We start from the raw sequence: 21,767 nt of genomic DNA on the forward strand, positions 1-21,767 counted from the left end.
AATTCTTTGGCGCTCAGCCTTCTTTTATAGTCCAACTGTCACATTGGTACATGACTACTGGAAAAACCATAGCTTTGACTATATGGATCTTTGTTGGCCAAGTGACGTCTCTGCTGTTTAATATGTAGGGTCTCTAGATTTAGTAACTGAGGTGTTAACAAAGCCATGACTGCGATTGAGCAGCCTGGACGGGATCAGCTTATTCTGGCATTGCTCACACTTTGCTGTTACGTGGGCAGCCCTGAAATGTTAACTCTTATCATTTCCATGTATTTATGCTGTGTCTCTGACAAGTTTTCTGAAGGCTGAGGGCTGTGTTTTAAACTACCTTGCTTCACCTACAGCATATATCATAGTGCTGTAGCCAAGAGAATGGTGAATAAATATTTAAGGGATTGATAGAAACTGTGCCATGCCATATTTTTTTTTATTGTGTAAGTCTGAATTACTTGAAGTAAACAAAGAAATTGGAGGAAATTTTCATAGGTCATGAATAGGAAATGAAGTGTTTTTTTTTATTTCTTTTCACATTTAGGATTATTATTTAAAAGTCAGATTTGGGGTGACGTTAGGGTGGGGTCAGCAGGTCAGCTCACCACCTCCTGGTCTTCCTCTTTCCGCAGATGTGCACTGGGAACTACACGTTTATTCCTTACATGATAACGCCGCACAACAAGGTCTACTGCTGTGATAGCAGCCTCATGAAGGGCTTGACTGAGCTCATGCAGCCGAACTTTGAGCTGCTTCTGGGACCCATCTGCTTACCTCTTGTGGATCGTTTCATTCAGCTTTTGAAGGTGGCACAAGCAAGTTCCAGGTAAAGTTTAATAATGCCGTTTGGTAGTGATAGTGGAGTGTTCATGTACTTAGTTTATGTAAGTCCCCTACATTCGAACCTGCAAGTCGTGAACTTTCAAAGATGTGAACGTGTGTCTGTATGTCCAGTCCAACATAAGTTGGTTTACATACGTGGCGTACGTTGTCACTTGCAGCTTGCTCTCCATTTCCTCTGCTGACAGTCCTTCAGCTCTACTACCTTCCACCTCTCTCTCCCCTCCAGTCAGTAACTCTTTTTACCTCTTTACTTGATGCCAGTCTCTGTATGCCAGCTCTTGTACTGTACTAATGTACTGTACTGTAAGGTTAAAAATGTTTTCTTATTTTTGTGTTTATTTTTTACATATTATTTGTGTGAAAAGTATCATAAATCTATTAAAGTACAGTACTATACAACCGATTGTGTTAGGCTAATTTTGTTGGACTTAACGAACAAATTAAACTTACAAACATGCTCTTGGAACAGAACTCATTTGTATGTAGGGGACTTGCTGTATTTGTGCACCTTATCAGATGTTTCTTATGTATAATACTCAGTCAAGAACCAGGAAAAAATATATATAATGTCCTTTAAGTGGATAAAATAGGTGCACCTTAGTCTACCTTTTGAATTTTGTCCACTTTATTCAGAGGAGAACAAAAAAAAAATTTTTTTTGAAATAAAAAAAAAAGACTGCTAACTGTGTTATAGTAATGGTAGAGCTAAAAATATATTCCATGTAAGTACAGAAACATTATCTGAATAAATGTCCAGGGACTTTTAGCGTAAGGACAAGAACTCTCTAAAAACTGTTGAAAGCACTATTATATTTTAGTTAAGAGCAGTCATTTACGCTGATAAATGATGATGCTGGGTCAGAAGGTACATGTTATATTATGTTCAAATTGTGGCCACACCTAATTTATTTAGAACAATTTCTACTCAAGACAGTAAAATGAAAAATAAAGTTTTAGCATTTTAACTGAAATACTGCAGGGTCTTGGACAACTCATTAACATGGAATATCTTTACCTTTAATTCTTCCTGGAGCAAGGCAGAGTGTAAAATATTAGGATGCCTCAATTTTTTAATAACACCAGCTAGATGAGGTGTTCGTTCTGTACATCTTAATGATCTGAAAGGTACGAATGCTGCAGGTGTCATTCATTTCCTTATTGCTTCTCATTGAAATACTTTCTAGTATCGACTCTTAAAAATGTGTGTTTTTCCACCAGCCAGTATTTCCGGGAGTCTATACTCAACGATATCAGGAAAGCTCGTAACTTATATACTGGCAAAGAATTGGCAGCTGAATTGGCAAGAATTCGACAGCGAGTGGATAATATTGAAGTCTTGACAGCAGATATTGTCATAAATCTGTTACTTTCATATAGAGATATCCAGGTGAGAAGATGCTCAAAATCAAGTCTTGGTTATGTATCATGTTGGAGGAATAAGGGAGTGTTAATATCCAGTTCCAGTTAGCTACTAAGTCACTCATGTTACTACATGTAATTTTTTATTGACTCTCCTAAGCTTTCCATCCAGAGATTTTATGATAAATGAAACAGACTCATATAAGTTAACCATCAGTGATTATGAAAGACTTGTACAGTAAAGGGCTGCCCTTTTCCTGCAAAAGAACATAAAGAAAAATTTGCATGCATGGCTAATCCACAGACAGCTGTTCTGCTCTGCTAGCCTCAGGCACACCTGCCTGTCAGTAAGTGAAATCTTTGTTTTCGCAAAGAACAGACATTTTTAGAGCTTTCCAGATATATCTCTTACTCCTGGAATTGTGTTGCTTGGAATTGAAAGTGCTGGATCTAACTAGCCAGAAACGAGAAATGTACAATTGATTAATTATAAAAATAACTTTAAAAATAAGTAATGTAAAACACAGATATACCATATTATTTTATTGGGATGTCTTAAAAATTTTAAATTACACTAAGAAGAATCATGGGGCTAATGGTAGAAAACCCACCTGCCAGTGCAGGAGACATAAGAGACATGGGTTCGATTCCTGGGTCGGGAAGATTCCCTGGAGGAGGAAATGGCAACTCACTCCAGGATTCTTGCCTGGAGAATCCCATTGACAGAGGAGCCTGGCGGTCTATAGTCCATAGGGTGGCAAAGAGTTGGACATGACTGAAGCAGCTTAACACAACACATACAAGAATAATTAAATCTCTGAGTTGGGGATATGCTGTTGGACTTTTACAGTAAAATTTAAGTGACTTGTGCTTTCCTATTCCTACCCATTCAGGCTCGAGTAAAGTTTCATGTGGATAACAGATTCACATACATGGAGACGTGTGGCACTTAAGATCCCATGACTGGAGAGCCTTCTTAAGTTGAAATCAAATATTTTTGTTACTTATAATAGAAGTTCTATTGGTTGCTCCATGTTCTTGATATCTTGGAAATTATCTCCCTGAAAATAATTGACAACACCCTGCATACCAGGAATCTAGCTCCAAGGAGAAGTAAACCACCTGTCCTGAGAAAATGTACTATTACCATGCTAGAGAGTTCATTGTTTTGTAGGTCAGAGATGGTAATTCAATATTTCCAGTGTTTTATCTATATAATCTAAAACCCTTATTCAGGCAAGCAAATGAACAAACAGTTTCTTCTTGGTTCTAGATTCTTTAAGATATTTCATGGGTTCTAGTTCCCTTTTAATACCCTTCTTAGTTTCAGGCATCTGGTGGTTCATTGGACTTTCTCCCAAAGATTTAATTCTATGTTATTCTTCTCCTGTTTGAAAGGACTATGATTCTATTGTGAAGCTGGTAGAGACTTTAGAAAAGCTTCCAACATTTGATTTGGCCTCCCATCACCATGTGAAGTTTCATTATGCCTTTGCACTGAATAGGTAAGAAGAAAACGTTCCCCCCCCACAATGTGCCCAACGTATTACTTTCTAACCTGCATGTTCTTTCCATGATATGTTTTTCATGTAGCCTTGCAACCACTCCTATTATAAGGTATTGTTAGTATTTCTACTTCAACCTTATAAAATATAGGAAGCATGCATTCTGATTTTGTCTCACTTTTTGTGAGTAAAAGAAGTACCCTCAATGTTTATATATCTGAATTCTTAAAATTCTTTTGCTTCTCTGTCAAAGTTTGTATTTTCTATTTATATATATTTTGGGGATTTTTAGAATGACATGGATGTGATAGTGTCTTTAAATAGATTGAATGCCAAGTGGTTATTTACACAAAAACTAACTAGAGTAGGGATAGTTATATCTAGGGGAACATATTCCCAATCAGAGAAGATGTTCACTGAGATTGTTCTGAATATACCTAATTATTAATATAATCAAAACTCTGTGGACCACATTTTAGGTCATGTGTCCATGAATTTTCTAGGATCAGGACTAACAGTGCTGCTTCCAGGCCTGCCTCTGTGCTTTCTGTCAGCATCATGACTGACACCTACCTCAGTGCCACTTTCTACCCAGAGTCACCGTGGAAGACCATCCCTACCCTGGCCATAGAGAGGCCCAAAGCACTAAACTGTCCAGACCTTAGTTTTGCTGTTCTCGTCTATGGTAGAGAGTTGGATATGTATGTAATTACTACAGTTGAAGAGAATGATACAAAGAAAAAGAGAGGGGAGCCTCACCTCTATTTTTCATTTGCCATGAAGTCTTAATTATTTTACCCTTGAGGAAACTAAAGTGCTTGAGTAATTTTTCTTCAAGGCTCATAGTTATGTCATAAAACAGGCTCAGACCCAGAGCAAGCTGATACTGGTACTTGTATTCTCCCTCACTTAGTTCTCCTGCCTTTGTCTCCAAAGAAAAGTCAGCATGCTCTTCAGCCAGATACTGTGTCTTTCCTTTATTCATCTGCCCAAGCTCTACAACGTGCTACCTTTACCAATATGATAATGAAAGTCAATTTTATCTCCCCATTTATTAAACATTTTTTCTTTAGATTTGGCAGAAAGAGATGAAAGCTCTAGAGATTATCTGTTCCAACTGGTTTTCAAATAAATCCTTTTTGAAAGATGAAATGAAAGATGGAATGAAATATATTATATTTTGAAATAAAAAATGAAAGTCCGTAAGAGCCTCTTATATTTTCTTTTATCTATATTTTGTCTCTGTCTTTCCTAAAATAGAATGAAATGATAAATGTATTTGTATGGAGCATTATTCTAAACTGAAAGCATTTAGTACAGAATGTAAAGGAATTTCATGGACAGAAAGATTTTAAAATAGTAATTGAGAATAGAAATAACTCTTTTATGTAACAGTTTTATTGAAATATAATTCATACATCATACAATTTTATGTAAAATGTATGATTCAATGGATTTTAATGTATTTACAGAGTTGTGTGACCATCGATACCATGAGTTTTAAAGTATTTATATTACCTTTCCCAAAACCACCCACACCCTGTCCTGCTCCAACGGAGGCAGGACACTCTCCCATTCCTCCCAAATCCAGACCTAGGCAACCACAGATCTCTTTCTGTCTCCATAGATTTGCCTATTATGGATATTTCATGCAATGAGATTGTACAATATATAGTCTTTTTGTGACTGGCTTCTTTCACTTAGCATAAATGTTTTCAAGGTTCAATAAATAACTCTCAAGAGAATTTTTATCTTTGAGTATGTACAGTCTGTACATACTCACCAGTTTTAAAATGAGCTATATAAAGCAGCTTCCTTAGATGATTGATTGCTCAACTCAGGTTGGTTTATTGGTATTGTCTATGGATTAGTTCGGAGAAGGCAATGGCACCCCACTCCAGTACTCTTGCCTGGAAAATCCCATGGACGGAGGAGCCCGGTAGGCTGCAGTCCATAGGGTCGCTGGGAGTCGGACACGACTGAGAGACTTCACTTTCACTTTTCACCTTCATGCATTGGAGAAGGAAATGGCAACCCACTCCAGTGTTCTTGCCTAGAGAATCCCAGGGACGGGGAGCCTGGTGGGCTGCCGTCTGTGGGGTCACACAGAGTCGGACACGACTGAAGCGCCTTAGCAGCAGCATGGATTAGTTTGCTCAGTGTTTTGGAGCAAAAGCCACTGAAACCTATAGTATCAGGGTTTTGCCCCTGTTTGGATTCCTTGACTCTGCCCCATTCACAACCACAGGCTGCATTCTTAATCTCACTCTGTCAACTTGAACCCACACAGAGTCCGCAGGGAAACTGGAATAACTGTGGATGGATAAGCACAAATCATCACATCAGCAGAAAACCAACTCAAAATAAATCCTTTTTAGATGATTAGACATGCAGTAGGATAAAAAAGAGTTGCAGAAGACATTCAAAATATAATTGTTGTTTTTATCCTGCCAAACATATTAATGTGAATCAGTGTATTAAACAGACATTTTAAAAAGATGATTGGCCTAAACTGCTTCTGTAGTCTATACGGAAAGAGTGATGTTCCCTTTCTCTACCTTAGGAGAAACCTCCCTGGAGATAGAGCAAAAGCTCTTGACATTATGATTCCCCTGGTGCAAAATGAAGAGCAGGTTGCTTCAGATATGTATTGCCTCGTTGGTCGAATCTACAAAGATATGTTTTTGGACTCTAATTTCATGGACACTGAAAGTAGAGACCATGGAGCTTCTTGGTAAGTGTACAGGATAAGATACTTGGTAAGTCCATGACACAAAAAAATCATTTTTAAATGAGTATTAAATTATTGTTTTCATTCTTTGATTGTATATTATAAAATAAATCTTAGAATTTATAGATTTAGTAAATAATTTTGATGAAATTCACTTAATAAGGCAGAGTAAATTGGGGTAAATTGGATGAAAAGATAATGGTTTAAAAAATAGAATTTTTATTTTTATTTATTTATTTTTTATTTTATTTTATTTTTTTTTAATTTTTTTTTAAATTTTATTTTATTTTTAAACTTTACATAATTGTATTAGTTTTGCCAAATATCAAAATGAGATGTAAGTATAATACAATAAAAATATAATTGGGGAAATTCATAAAATTTTATAGAAAGACATGAAATAAGACCTGAATGAATGGAAAAATAAACCAAGTATGTGGATGAGAAGACTTGATTTAAAGATGTTAATTCTCTACAGCAGGACTTTTCATAAAATTCAACAAATTGATTCTACAATTTATTTGAAAAAATAAAGGGTCTAGAATGGGCAAAGCTATTTTGGAGAATGAGGTGGAGGGACTTGCTCTCCCAGATAAGGCATACTGTAGAAGTGTAACAATTCGGGTATTACAGTATTAGTGTGAGTGAAGTGAAGTGGAGTGAAAGCCACTCAGTTGTCTCCGACTCTTTGCGACCCCCATGGACTATACAGTCCGTGAAATTCTCCAGGCCAGAATACTGGAGTGAGTAGCCTTTCCCTTCTCCAGGGGATCTTCCCAACCCAGATGTCGAACCCGGGTCTCTTGCATTGCAGGCAGATTCTTTACCAGCTAAGCCACCAGGGAAGCCCAGTATGAGTGCAAGCATAGACAAATTGGGAGACTGGTATTGACATATATACAGTACCATCTGTAAAATAGATAACTCTGGAGGAGGACATGGCAGCCCACTCCAGTATTCTGGCCTGGAGAATCCCCATGGACAGAGGAGCCTGGTGTGCTGCAGTTCATGTGGTCACAAAGAGTTGGACATGACTGAGTGACTAATCACACAGCACAGTGGGAACCTGCTGTATAGCACAAGGAACTCAGCTTGGTGCTCTGTGGTGACCTAGATGGGTGGAATGGGGGTCGAGAATGGAAAGAGTTCCAAGAAGGAGGGCATATATGTATATATATATATAGCTGATTCTTGTTGTACAGCAGAAACTAACAACAACATTGTACAGTGATTATACTCCAATAAACTGAAACAGTTAGTAAAACTCTAAGACTGAAGACAGAGCCTGAAAGAAACAAACTAAAAACAGAGCCCGATATATATCATTTTGTATGCGTATGACTGGTTTCCCTGGTGGCTCAGCTGCATATGACTAGATTTATGGTATGATATGCTTCATGAGGGCAGGAGACCAGATTTCATCCCTGGGCTGGGAAGATCCCCTGGAGGAGGGAATGTCTACCCACACCAGAATTTTTGCCTGGATAATTCCATAAACAAGGGAGGCTGGCAGGCTACAGTCCATGGGGTTGCAAGAGTCGGATGCAACTGAGCAACTTACGGCTATGCTTCATGAGCCAGAGGGGAAAGAATGGACTCTTTAGGAATGATACTGGAAAAATTTGTTTACCTGCCTGTAAAAATAAAAATGAATCCCTAGTTTAACCCACACACAAAAAAATAAAATCCAAGTAAATTAAAGATCAAAACATTTTATTTGGAAAAAAATTTATAATATACAAAATGGATTTATGACTTGGAAAAGGAAAAATTATCTTAAAAGAAGGCTTATCAACTCTTTGGGAAAGAGTAGCTCCTATGGCACGGACCTTCCTGCCGATAACAGTTATAAACATTGGGAAAACACTTTGTAAAAAGTTTGAAAGCACTAAAGAGTGACTAAAGATAGTCAGAAACTGGAGAGCTTTTGATTCTTAGATGAGGAGTATTGCATTAGATAAGATCCACATGTATATGCTTTTTCCTTTGGGGGAGCTCTCAAATCTGCAGGCTTAGGGAAGATACAACTCAAGAAGAAAACCGTAGTCTTACATGGTTGAAGGAGTTAGTTTGAGGCTGCCAGTTCAGTTCAGTTGTTCAGTCATGTCTGACTCTTTGTGACCCCAAGGACTGCAGCACGCCAGGCCTCCCTGTACATCACCAACTCCCAAAGTTTACTCAAACTCATGTCCATTGAGTCGGTGATGCCATCCAACCATCTCACCCTCTGTCCATCCCCTTCTTTTCCTGCCTTCAATCCTTCCCAGCATCAGAGTCTTTTCAAATGAGTCAGTCCTTCACATCAGGTGGCCAAAGTATTGGAGTTTCAGCTTCAGCATCAGTCCTTCCAATGAATATTCAGGATCAGTTTCCTTTAGGATGGACTGGTTGGATCTCCTTGCAGTCCAAGGGACTCTCAAGAGTCTTCTCCAACACCACAGTTCAAAAGCATCAATTCTTCAGCTCTCAGCTTTCTTTATAGTCCAACTCTCACATCCATACATGACTACTGGAAAATAGATTTGACTAGTGCCTGGAAATTGAATGATAGATCCCTTACATGAAGGAGCCACAGAGGGAGCCCAAAATATGCATATAAGCCACCTTTCCATTCTTGGCTGACCCCTGACATCTGCACGGGTATGGTAAAACTCAAAGGAGTCCAGCAGAAAATAGGAGCTAGAAGGCTAGAGCTGAACCAAGATTTCAGCAGCTGTGCAATGGAGGAGAGACAGAGTTTGGGGTTTGAACCTCACCAAGTTAGAGGGGCTTGATAAACACTTTGAGCTTTCCACTGAAACTCCAGTAGGTCCAAGACTTCTGAATAAAAAAACCACATCCAAGGACTAAGGAAGGATACTAAAATGAAGAGGAAAACCAATTAAGCACCACCTTAATAAAACCCAAAACTGAGACTCCACATAAACAAGGTGAACTGACCATAATTTAGATGCCTGTTGGAACAAAAGTCAATACTCTTTAAGAGGAAGATAACAGAATCTGAGCTGTATGATGTATCATCCAAAATACCTACTACACCATCAGAAACGACTAGATTTGTGAAGATAGCAAAATGTGATCCATAATAAAAACATCAGTCAACAGGAATATACTGCAAATAAACACATGGCAGAAGGATACATAGAGTATGATTTTGTTTATAGAAACTTTGAAACCAGTCATACACATCTAGTAAAAGTATAGATGCATGAATGTACATCATAAATCCCCAATTCAGTGTAATAGTTACCAGTAGGGAAGGAATAAAAAGGGATCATGGAATGTTTCACATGCAGCTGCAAGAATATTTAAAATATTTTATTTCTTCAGCTGAATGGTGGGTATGTGGGTAGAAAGTGTTGCTTATATTGTTCTTCTGTATGTTTTAGTCTCTAAAATGTTCCCCAAATAGTCTCTGATTCTGAATGGGGAACACATGTATACCTGTGGTGGATTCATTTCGATATTTGGCAAAACCAATACAATATTATAAAGTTTAAAAATAAATTAAAATAAAATTAAAAATAAATATTAAAGGAGATTGACTTACAGAAAGAGACAAATACCGTATGATATCACTTATATGTGGAATCTAAAGTATGACATAAATCAACCTATTTCACAAAACAGAAACAGACTCACCGACGTGGAGAGCTGACTTGTGGTTGCCAAGGGGGAGGAACTGGGGAAGGGATGGATTTGGAGTGTGGGATAAGCAGATGTAAGCTATTTTATGTGGGATGGATAAACAACAAGGTCCTACTATGTAGCCCAGAGAACTATATTCGATGTCCTATGATAAATCATAGTAGAAAGGAATACGTATACTTGTATAACTGAGTCGCTTTGCTATACAGCAGAAGTTAACACAACATTGTAAATCAACTATACTTCAGTTTAAAAAAAGGGCAGTTGACTTCGTTCAGGCGTTCCTTAGTAATGGCCATAATATTATTTAAGTTGTGAAACAGAAATCTTAACATTTCAAAATCTTGTGTCATCCTACCAGCTTAGCAAGGGACTGAAATTGGGATAATGGATTATAACCAGGGAAGAAAATTTGGGGACAGTGACTTCCTGGATTTTCATGGACAGATTTGGTTTGGACTTTAAAATTTGAATTATAAATTTTTATTGCAATCAACAGAGAGTTTTACCATTTCCCCTAACCGTTTTTTTTTTCCTGCTGTTATAAAAGAAAAATGTAACTATACAACCTTTTTATTACCACAAGATTTCTTTAAGAAGAAAGAAGATTTCTTTAATCTTTAAGAAGATTCTTAATGTAGGAGAATTAGAATCTGATATTTAGACGCATTGTGCTGGCATAAATGCTTTGATTTAATGGTGATAATGAAATGCATAGATAATCTTTGAAAGGCTGATTTTCATGGTCAGTGAATTAAAATGGAAAACATCTCTTATGAAGTTCATCTGCCTCATGCACAGGAATAGAAGTGTTTCCCAGTTTGAAAAACCAAACAATTTAGGCTACTGAGAGCTTTCAAGGTCACATAAAGTTCAGTCAAAAGGAACAGTTTTTTTTCTGATTGTGTTTTGTTCTGTCTTTCTATACTTCCCAATTCTCTTCTTCTATGATTCCTATTTAACTGAGGAACATTAACTAGCTCTCAAAAGAGCTTTGTCTTTTAAGTCTTCAGGTCAAATTTAAGATGTCGGGTTTTGTATGATTTCATGTTAAGCTGTTCGTTAATTTTCTAGCAAGAACAGGGAAGGCTATTAGAACTCAAAGCCTTTTCATGAGAGGAGCCTCAGGAGTTGATCGGGGTGTATCGCTCACTGATGTAGTGAGTAATACAAGAATGTCACTTCTACTGTAGATTACGGGTCTATAACCTGCCATTATTGTCATTATATCCATTTGTCGTAAGGGTCATTACGAAGATTTCACCCCTATTTTAAAAGTGTGTTTTCATACCTTCACACTTGTAAAGCCACTTCAGTATTTCTTACTGTTTCCATCCAACCAACTCCCACTCATTTGCGATGGTGTGTTGGCATCATCTGTAATCTCTTGTTATATCACAGCTGAAGTAAAAGCGCGTTGTCAAGGTGCTGACTCAAGAGTTTCGTTACTGAGGTCATTAGGCTGCTGGCCAGACTTACTCTGGGTTTGTGTTTCCTGAGTCCTGGGTTCCAGAGAGTTTTTCAGCTGACTTATATATTTATTAATTTATTTATTACCTTTTTTGAGCCAAAATTCTCTGAGCTCTTACTTGTCAAGTGCCTGGGTGGGATAGCAGTGAGTGGCAGGCAGCTTGTCCCTAAAGCTTCTTTCCATGCCCGTAGCCTGAATCGTCATCGCTAGCTTGAATAGACAGTCATTTACTAAGCAGGAAAAGTTTAAGAATAAGAATTTCAACTCAGTGGAAAAATAGCCCCAAGCAGTTGTGTTTACAATGGCACAAAGAAGTCTCAAAGTTCCCCTTTTTAACATCTTTAATGAGTTGACTGTTCCCGACTTACAGCACAAGGAGAAAGTCAGACATTACTCTTGAGCATTCATTGTAATATTTGGTATGAGCACTATCCCAGGGCACTTTTTGCTTTTAGGGAAACTGTGTAATGCAGGTCTATTTTCTGAGAGGTTTACTTAGGACTGAGAAGATGAAAATACAAAACAAGAAAGAAGTTTATGGCTTAGATTTTTAAAATTTGCAGAATTGAAGTATGTTGTAGAACAAACTTTACATACTGAATCTTATCTGGGACATAGGGTGAGGGGTTTGAAAGAACACATCCTGCTGATTTAAGTATAAAATTCATTGTCACTTCCTTAGTTGTTTTTGGTCATTGAAGCTCTTATACATGGCTATCAGTTCAGTTCAGTTGCTTAGTCGTGTCCGACTCTTTGCGACCCCATGAATCGCAGGATGCCAGGCCTCCCTGTCCATCACCAACTCCCAGAGTTCATTCAAACTCATGTCCATCGAGTCGGTGATGCCATCCAGCCATCTCATCCTCTGTCGTCTCTTTCTCCTCCTGCCCCCAATCCCTCCTAGCATCAGGGTCTTTTCCAGTGAGTCAACTCTTCACATTAGGTGGCCAAAGTACTGGAGTTTCAGCTTTAGCATCAGTCCTTCCAAAGAACACCCAGGACTGATCTCCTTTAGAATGGACTGGTTGGATCTCCTTGCAGTCCAAGGGACTCTCAAGAGTCTTCTCCAACACCACAGTTCAAAAGAATCAATTCTTTGGCACTCAGCCTTCTTCACAGTCCAACTCTCACATCTATACATGACCACTGGAAAAACCATAGCCTTGACTAGACGGACCTTTGTTGACAAAGTAATATCTCTGCTTTTGAATATGCCATCTAGGTTGGTCATAACTTTCCTTCCAAGGAGTAAGTGTCTTTTAATATCATGGCTGCCATCTCCATCTGCAGTGATTTTGGAACCCAAAAAAATAAAGTCTGACACTGTTTCCTCATCTATTTCCCATGAAGTGATGGGACCAGATGCCATGAACTTAGTTCTCTGAATATTGAGCTTTAAGCCAACTTCTTCACTCTCCACTTTCACTTTCATCAAGAGGCTTTTGAGTTCCTCTTCATTTTCTGCCATAAGGGTGGTGTCATCTGCATATCTGAGGTTATTGATATTTCTCCCGGCAATCTTGATTCCAGCTTGTGCTTCTTCCAGCCCAGTGTTTCTCATGATGTACTCTGCATAGAAGTTAAATAAGCAGGGTGACAATATACAGCCTTGACGTACTCCTTCTCCTATTTGGAACCAGTCTGTTGTTCCATGTCCAGTTCTAACTGTTGCTTCCTGACCTGCATATAGGTTTCTCAAGAGGCAGATCAGGTGGTCTGGTATTCCCATCTCTTTCAGAATTTTCCACAGTTTATTGTGATCCACACAGTCAAAGGCTTTGGCATAGTCGATAATACAGAAATAGATGTTTTTCTGGAACTGTCTTGCTTTTTCGATGATCCAGCAGATGTTGGCAATTTGATCTCTGGTTCCTCTGCCTTTTCTAAAACCAGCTTGAACATCAGGAAGTTCATGGTTCATGTAATGCTGAAGCCTGGCTTGGAGAATTTTGAGCATTACTTTACTAGCATATGAGATGCGTGCAATTGTGCAGTAGTTTGAGCATTCTTTGGCATTGCCTTTCTTTGGGATTGGAATGAAAACTGACCTTTTCCAGTCCTGTGGCCACTGCTGAGTTTTCCAAATTTGCTGGCATATTGAGTGCAGCACTTTCACAGCATCATCTTTTAGGATTTGAAATAGCTCAGCTGGAATTCCATCACCTCCACTAGCTTTGTTCGTAGCAATGCTTTAACTCTTCTTTTCTATATGTAAGTTTCTATAATCCAAGTCAAGTTATGAAAAATGTGTTTTTTGAGTTTGACTTTCAGTTATTAAAAGCCTTTCATCGTAGCTGGTCCATGTAAACTTAAATATAAGTTAAAGCAAGCAGCAATGATACCTGTCATAAGTGCTGTTTGGGGAATGTTAGGGGCTGCTATAGGATAAAGAGAAAGGTGAGAGAGCAAAGCTGGGAGGAGAGCCAGCTTTCAAAGGAAATATTGTGACTCAAGAGCCTAGACTTACATCTTAAAAAGAAAAAAAAAAAAAAAAAACCCACAAAAAACAAAACCCACAGAGTTTCTGAAGTGACAGACTGAACTGAAATGACCGAAGGCAATATTATGGACCATGACTTGGAGGGCCATGGGAAGTTCACTGACAAATTTATCTCTACAACTTCTTTTTAAACCTAATCTAAAAAAGAAATAACCACAAAGTAGTTATGCTGAATTCATATGTAGCACGACTTACTGAGAACATTTTGATATATATATAGTATTTGTTTAGTGAGTAGAAATAATAATCCCTTAAATTTTAGAGTTCACACAGGGTTTTTGTATATGTTATTAACAATTGGTGGCTTATAAGCACCTTGTAAGGTGGGCAAAGCTGATATTTTTCTTCCCATTTTACAATTAAGGCAAATGCAACTCAAAGAACTTAAGTGAATTCTTGATGTTTTATGGTTAATAAAATTTCAAATCTAATTTTTTTCAGATCCAGTGTTGTTTTTACTACACTCTAGCCTCTCTTTCCTGGAATTTCCAGGAACAGGCATTTCTAGGAATATCTGTACTATTGTATTGAAGAGGCCTAGACTTGTGAGAGACCCATATGGAATGCATGTTGACTCAGTACTTGGAAACAGTGTATCTTAGGCAAATGACTTAAACTTTAAGAAATTCAGTTTTCTTATTTGAAAAATAATAATAATATCTACCTGGATGAGTTAGAACGCTCTTAGCATCCGAAAAGTAGCTGAATAGCTTACTTCAATGGGCTTAAGCAGGAAGAAAAATGTAACTTCTTAAAACATGAAGTTCAGAAATAGGGCTGGGTCTGGTAGTTGAGTCAGCAGCTTAAAAGGCAGCCGAATCTGTTTCCTTGTTATTGTTGTGGGTGACTGCCCTCAGTCTGGCTCTCTTAGAGTTAGTTACAAGGTGCCTTTGGCCATTTTAGACATCAATCGAACTTAGCTATGCCGAGGTCTAAGATGAGAGAAAAGGAGGCCATCTCTTTCTGTATCGCTAAGAAAACACTCATAAAAACCTATCTCATACATTCCTTACATTTCTTTATGCTTCCAGTATTTCATCATTAGCCCAATATTACACAAATCACTAGCAAGGAAGATGGTTTGATTATAGATGGTTTAGACTCATCACTTTAGGAAGAATAGATGCTTTGTTTGAGGGATTAAATGAAGCAACATATGTTCAAGCCTTGGAATTTAGTAAACCCTTAGAGTTATATCCTTAGTATATAATATGTGAAAATATTTTATATTTCTGCATATAATGTTATGTGTATGTTCAAAGCAGATATTGACTAGATTAGTGGATACTGATTAGATTACTTGTCCCTAAAATATTCCTGAGTTTTCTTTCTCTTCTTTCTGAATCTAGCACACCATTTTAGCTAATGAGGGAAAAGAGAGTCTGTGTATTTTTTACATAGGACTTGATAGAATTTCATATACCATAGTTATCATGGAGTCACCTGGAATAGGCAGTGATTGCTTGAAATCATACCTGGTTTTAGAGATGATGGTATTCTCATTCTTAAGGGGAGATAGAAGTCATTTTTAGAACTTTGAAAGGAAATTGGCTGCTGTTCTATATTAACATAATCAGGTTTCCCCTGTTGTAATGCCAAAAAAATCCATAGCAAATAAGTCAATCTAATCACACGGACCACAGCCTTGTCTAACTCAATGAAACTAAGCCATGCCGTGTGAGGCCACCCAAGATGGGTGGGTCATGGTGGAGAGGTCTGACAGAGTGTGGTCCACTGGAGAAGGGAATGGCAAACCACTTCCGTATTCTTGCCTTGAGAACCCCATGAACAGTATGAAAAGGTGAAATGATAGGATACTGAAAGAGGAACTCCCTGGGTTGGTAGGTGCCCAATATGCTACTGGAGATCAGTGGAAAAATAACTCCAGAAAGAATGAAGGGATGGAGCCAAAGCAAAAACAATACCCAGTTGTGGATGTGACTGGTGATAGAAGCAAGGTCTGATGCTGTAAAGAGCAATATTGCATAGGAACCTGGAATGTTAGGTCCATGAATCAAGGCAAATTGGAGGTGGTCAAACAAGAGATGGTAAGAGTGAATGTTGACATTCTAGGAATCAGCAAACTAAAATGGACTGGAATGGGTGAATTTAACTCAGATGACCATTTTATCTACTACTGTGGGCAGTAATCCCTTAGAAGAAATGGAGTAGCCATCATGGTCAACAAAGGAGTCCGAAATGCAGTACTTGGATGCAATCTCAAAAACGACAGAATGATCTCTGTTCGTTTCCAAGGCAAACCATTCAGTGTCACAGTAATCCAAGCCTATGCCCCAACCAGGAACGCTGAAGAAGCTGAAGTTGAACGGTTCTGTGAAGACCTACAAGACCTTTTAGAACTAACACCCAAAAAAGATGTCCTTTTCATTGTAGGGGACTGGAATGCAAAAGTAGGAAATCAAGAAACACCTGGGGTAACAGGCAAATTTGGCCTTGGAATACGGAATGAAGTGGGGCAAAGGCAAATAGTTTCGCCAAGAGAATGCACTGGTCATAGCAAACACCCTCTTCCAACAATGTAAGAGAAGACTCTACACATGGACATCACCAGATGGTCAACACCAAAATCAGACTGATTACATTCTTTGCAGCCAAAGATGGAGAAGCTCTATACAGTCAGCAAAAACAAGACCAGGAGCTGACTGTGGCTCAGATCATGAACTCCTTATTGCCAAATTCAGACTTAAATTGAAGAAAGTAGGGCAAACCACTTGACCATTCAGGTATGACCTAAATCAAATCCCTTATGATTATACAGTGGAAGTGAGAAATAGATTTAAGGGCCTAGATCTGATAGATAGAGTGCCTGATGAACTATGGACAGAGGTTCGTGACATTGTATAGGAGACAGGGATCAAGACCATCCCCATGGAAAAGAAATGCAAAAAAGCAAAATGGCTGTCTGAGGAGGCCTTACAACTAGCTGTGAAAAGAAGAGAAGTGAAAAGCAATGGAGAAAAGAAAAGATACAAGCATCTGAATGCAGAGTTTCAAAGAATAGCAAGAAGAGATAAGAAAGCCTTCCTCAGCGATCAATGCAAAGAAATAGAGGAAAACAACAGAATGGGAATGACTAGAGATCTCCTTAAGAAAATTAGAGATACCAAGGGAACATTTCATGCAAAGATGGGCTTGACAAAGGACAGAAATGGTATGGACCTAACAGAAGCAGAAGATACTAAGAAGAGGTGGCAAGAATACACAGAAGAACTGTACAAAAAAGATCTTCATGACCCAGATAATCACGATGGTATGATCACTGACCTAGAGCCAGACATCCTGGAATGTGAAGTCAAGTGGGCCTTAGAAAGCATCACTACGAACAAAGCTAGTGGAGGTGATGGAATTCCAGCTGAGCTATTTCAAATCCTGAAAGATGATGCTGTGAAAGTGCTGCACTCAATATGCCAGCAAATTTGGAAAACTCAGCAGTGGCCACAAGACTGGAAAAGGTCAGTTTTCATTCCAATCCCAAAGAAAGGCAATGCCAAAGAATGCTCAAACTACCGCACAATTGCACTCATCTCACATGCTAGTAAAGTAATGCTCAAAATTCTCCAAGCCAGGCTTTAGCAATATGTGAACCGTGAATTTCCAGATGTTCAAGCTAGTTTTAGAAAAGGCAGAGTAGCCAGAGATCAATTTGCCAACATCCACTGGATCATTGAAAACGCGAGAGTTCCAGAAAAACATATATTTCTGCTTTATTGACTATGCCAAAGCCTTTGACTGTGTGGATCACAATAAACTGTGGAAAATTCTGAAAGAGATAGGAATACTAGACCACCTGACTTGCCTCTTGAGAAACCTATATGCAGGTCGGGAAGCAACAGTTAGAACTGGACATGGAACAACAGACTGGTTCCAAATAGGAAAAGGAGTACGTCAAGGCTGTATATTGTCACCCTGCTTATTTAACTTCTATGCAGAGTACATCATGAGAAACACTGGGCTGGAAGAAGCACAAGCTTCAAGATTGCCGGGAGAAATATCAATAACCTCAGATATGCAGATGACACCACCCTTATGGCAGAAAGTGAAGAGGAACTAAAAAGCCTCTTGATGAAAGTGAAAGAGGAGAGTGAAAATGTTGGCTTAAAGCTCAACATTCAGAAAACTAAGATCATTGCATCTGGTCCCATCACTTCATGGGAAATAGATGAGGAAACAGTGGAAACAGTGTCAGACTTTATTTTTTTGGGCTCCAAAATCACTGCAGATGGTGACTGCAGCCATGAAATTAAAAGACGCTTACTCCTTGGAAGGAAAGCTATGACCAACCTAGATAGCATATTCAAAAGCAGAGACATTACTTTGCCAACAAAGCTCCGTCTAGTCAAGGTTATGGTTTTTCCAGTGGTCATGTATGGATGTGAGAGTTGGACTGTGAAGAAAGCTGAGTGCCAAAGAATTGATTCTTTTGAACTGTGGTGTTGGAGAAGAGTCTTGAGAGTGCCTTGGACTGCAAGAAGATCCAACCAGTCCATTCTGAAGGAGATCAGCCCTGGGTGTTCTTTGGAAGGACTGATGCTAAAGCTGAAACTCCAGTACTTTGGCCACCTAATGCGAAGAGTTGACTCATTGGAAAAGACCCCGATGCTGGGAGGGATTGGGGGCAGGAGGAGAAAGAGACGACAGAGGATGAGATGGCTGGATGGCATCACTGACTCAATGCACATGAGTTTAAATGAACTCTGGGAGTTAGCGATGGACAGGAAGGGCTGGCATGCTGCGATTCATGGGGTCGCAAAGAGTTGGACACGACTGAGCGACTGAATGGAACTGAACTGAGTAAGCTAAAAGCATTAAATCTGTTTTTAGCATTTATGTGTTCATTTTTCCATAGTAGCTTGGGAAAGAACAGACAGATTTGCCTTATCAACTGATTTTGTTTTACGTCAGTGACAGTGCTATTCAAACAGTGATCATGCCTAATAACTGTTTAGTTTGTACGTTATTAATGGGGTTGGCTGTACTTCGGAAGAGTTATGTAACAAACCAACTGACATACAAATAAAGACCAATGTCTATTTTCCATTTGCCATATTTTCCCTTTTTTCTTTATCTTGGCTTCGAGATATCTTTCTTTCTTCATGTTATCTCTGTTTCTACTACCCTCCTAACCCCCCGAGTTTGATCTCGCCATTATTCCACTGACATCATTTTCGTTTAGTCCTTCGTTGTATCTATTAACCAAATTTCCCAAATTTGGATGATTTCTATCCTCAGAATGCAAAACCTGAAGAGTTCTTAATAACTCAGCATGACACCCAGCTTATTGATGTCCATGGTTAGAGGGCTCTTAAAGAACCATCAATTCTAAGATGACCTGGAGACTTAGGGAGAACACAGCATGTACCCACAATTGCTTTGTGAACAAGCAACCTGGTACATTGGTCTCATGTCTTGAGCTTGATTTAACATGCCATTCAACAGATGACAGATTGTGGCATGACCAAGTTGAATATGACCAAGAATGATAATGTTTAATGAGTTACTGGGAGATTTCCTAATTGTGTCTTATAGGTAATAAGCACCTAAGAAGAGAAACTAAGGCTTGCTCTCTGTAACCAAGTTATCAGAGGGATGAGTGAGAAAGAGAACTGGATGTTTGCCAGGCATTATGATGAAAAGGAAGGAGCATTTGGAAGAACAGTAATGATTTTGCTTGGTGAACCAAAGCAGTTGTTTCCAAATCTGGCTGACTATCAGAACTCCTCGGAGCTTTTCCAATAGTGCAGAGTTCTCTGTCTCTGGAAATGTTGCTTACTGGATCCATTTTATTGAATAGCTAACCCATAATTGAAAATATGAGTTTTCTTTTTTAATTAAATATTTAGACTTTCCCCAGATTTTGCTGCCAATTCCTTCTTCCTAAATGTTTACTGTTTTTCATATCCTTAAAGATTAAGTTTAAACCCTTGGCCTTACCTTCTCTTCAGAACTTTCCCAAGTCCCTCTCCTCCTGTCTTCCTAGAGTTCTTTGAGTATGGGTTTTGCATTTTAATTTAAGAGAATTGGCAGTTATTGGAAGGATACATTTAGATTGGTCATAAACATTTAAAAACTATTCACTCTCAGGAGCAATCAGATAAGTGCCCATTAAAATCCTGAGCTGTGCTCTCTTGTTATTATCAGTTAGCAAAAATGAAAATAGATGAGAATATTTTGGCATGAGTGAAATGTAAAAATCTCTCTCTTGTGCTGCTCTTGGGAATGTGAATTGGTAAGGCCTTTCTGGAAAGCAGTTTGGCTTTATGATGTATCAAGAACCTTGAAATAATTCATGTTCCTCAGTCCAGTTACATCCTTTGTAAACCATCCAAAAGAAATAGCAGATATGGAAATAAAGATATGTTTACAGTGCTCCCTACACTAAATTTTATGGTAATGAAAAACTGGGAGAAACAGTAGGGAAACTGTTAAATGGAAGGATATCCTCAAGTGATGGAATATCATGCATTCAAAGTTGTGTGTTTGGAGGGTTGATGGTAGCAATATACATAAATAAAGCTTACCATTTTAACCATTTTTGAAGGTACGATTCAGTGGCATTAAGTACGTTCACAATGCTGTGCTTCCATCACCACTCCCCGCCTGACAACCTCCTCACTCTCAAAACTCAAACTCTATACCCATTAAACAATTTTGGATTCCCCTTTCCCCCAGCTCCTGGCAACCACTATTCCACTTTGTGTCTCTATGAATTTGATTACTCTAGTAGAGACATTACTTTGCCAACAAAGGTCCGTCTAGTCAAGGGTATGGTTTTTCCTGTGGTCATGTATGGATGTGAGAGTTGGACTGTGAAGAAGGCTCAGCGCCGAAGAATTGATGCTTTTGAGCTGTGGTGTTGGAGAAGACTCTTGAGAGTCCCTTGGACTGCAAGGAGATCCAACCAGTCCATTCTGAAGGAGATCAGCCCTGGGATTTCTTTGGAAGGAATGATGCTAAAGCTGAAACTCCAGTACTTCGGCCACCTCATGTGAAGGGTTGACTCATTGGAAAAGACTCTGATGCTGGGAGGGATTGGGGGCAGGAGGAGAAGCGGACGACAGAGGATAAGATGGTTGGATGGCATCACTGACTCGATGGACGTTGAGTCCGAGTGAACTCCGGGAGTTGGTGATGGACAGGGAGGCCTGGCGTGCTGAGATTCATGGGGTCGCAAAGAGTCGGACACGACTGAGCGACTGAACTGAACTGAACTGAACTGCGGTATCTCATATAAGTGGAATCATACAGTATATATCTTTTTTGTGAATGGCTTATTTCACTTAGCATGATGTTCTTAAGGCTCATCCATGTTGTAGCAATGGGGCATCCCTCATAGCTCAGTTGGTAAAGAATCTACCTGCAATGCAGGAGACCCCGGTTCGATTCCTGGGTCGGGAAGATCTGCTGGAGAAGGGATAGACTACCCACTCCAGTATTCTTGGGCTTTCTTTGTGGCTCAGCTGATAAAGAATCTGCCTGCAATGCAGAAGACCTGGGTTCGATCCCTGGGTTGGGAAGATCCCCTGGAGAAGGGAGAAGCTACCCACTCCAGTATTCTGGCTTAGAGAATTCCATGGACTGTATAGTCCATGGGGTTGCAGAGTTGGACACAACTGAACAACTTTCACTTTCGTGTTGTAGCATGTGTCTGAATCTCCATTCTAAAGGCTGAATAATATTCCATTTTATGTACATTGTCTT

General features: G+C 38.9%; 1 protein-coding gene across 2 annotated transcripts in view; it reads left to right on the forward strand.

Moving 5' to 3' along the window:
- Positions 1–21,767, forward strand: part of MAP3K5 (mitogen-activated protein kinase kinase kinase 5) — a 226,637-nt gene that overhangs the window by 87,504 nt on the left and 117,366 nt on the right. For both annotated transcript variants that reach the window (XM_006052268.4, XM_025294482.3), the window contains exons 4-7: positions 624–817; positions 2,053–2,221; positions 3,592–3,698; positions 6,262–6,432. In XM_006052268.4, the coding sequence (XP_006052330.3) occupies positions 624–817; positions 2,053–2,221; positions 3,592–3,698; positions 6,262–6,432 (641 nt within the window). The remainder of the gene's footprint in view (positions 1–623; positions 818–2,052; positions 2,222–3,591; positions 3,699–6,261; positions 6,433–21,767) is intronic.

Source organism: Bubalus bubalis, chromosome 10 (assembly GCF_019923935.1).
Source record: "Bubalus bubalis isolate 160015118507 breed Murrah chromosome 10, NDDB_SH_1, whole genome shotgun sequence".
Taxonomy (NCBI): Eukaryota; Metazoa; Chordata; class Mammalia; order Artiodactyla; family Bovidae; genus Bubalus; species Bubalus bubalis.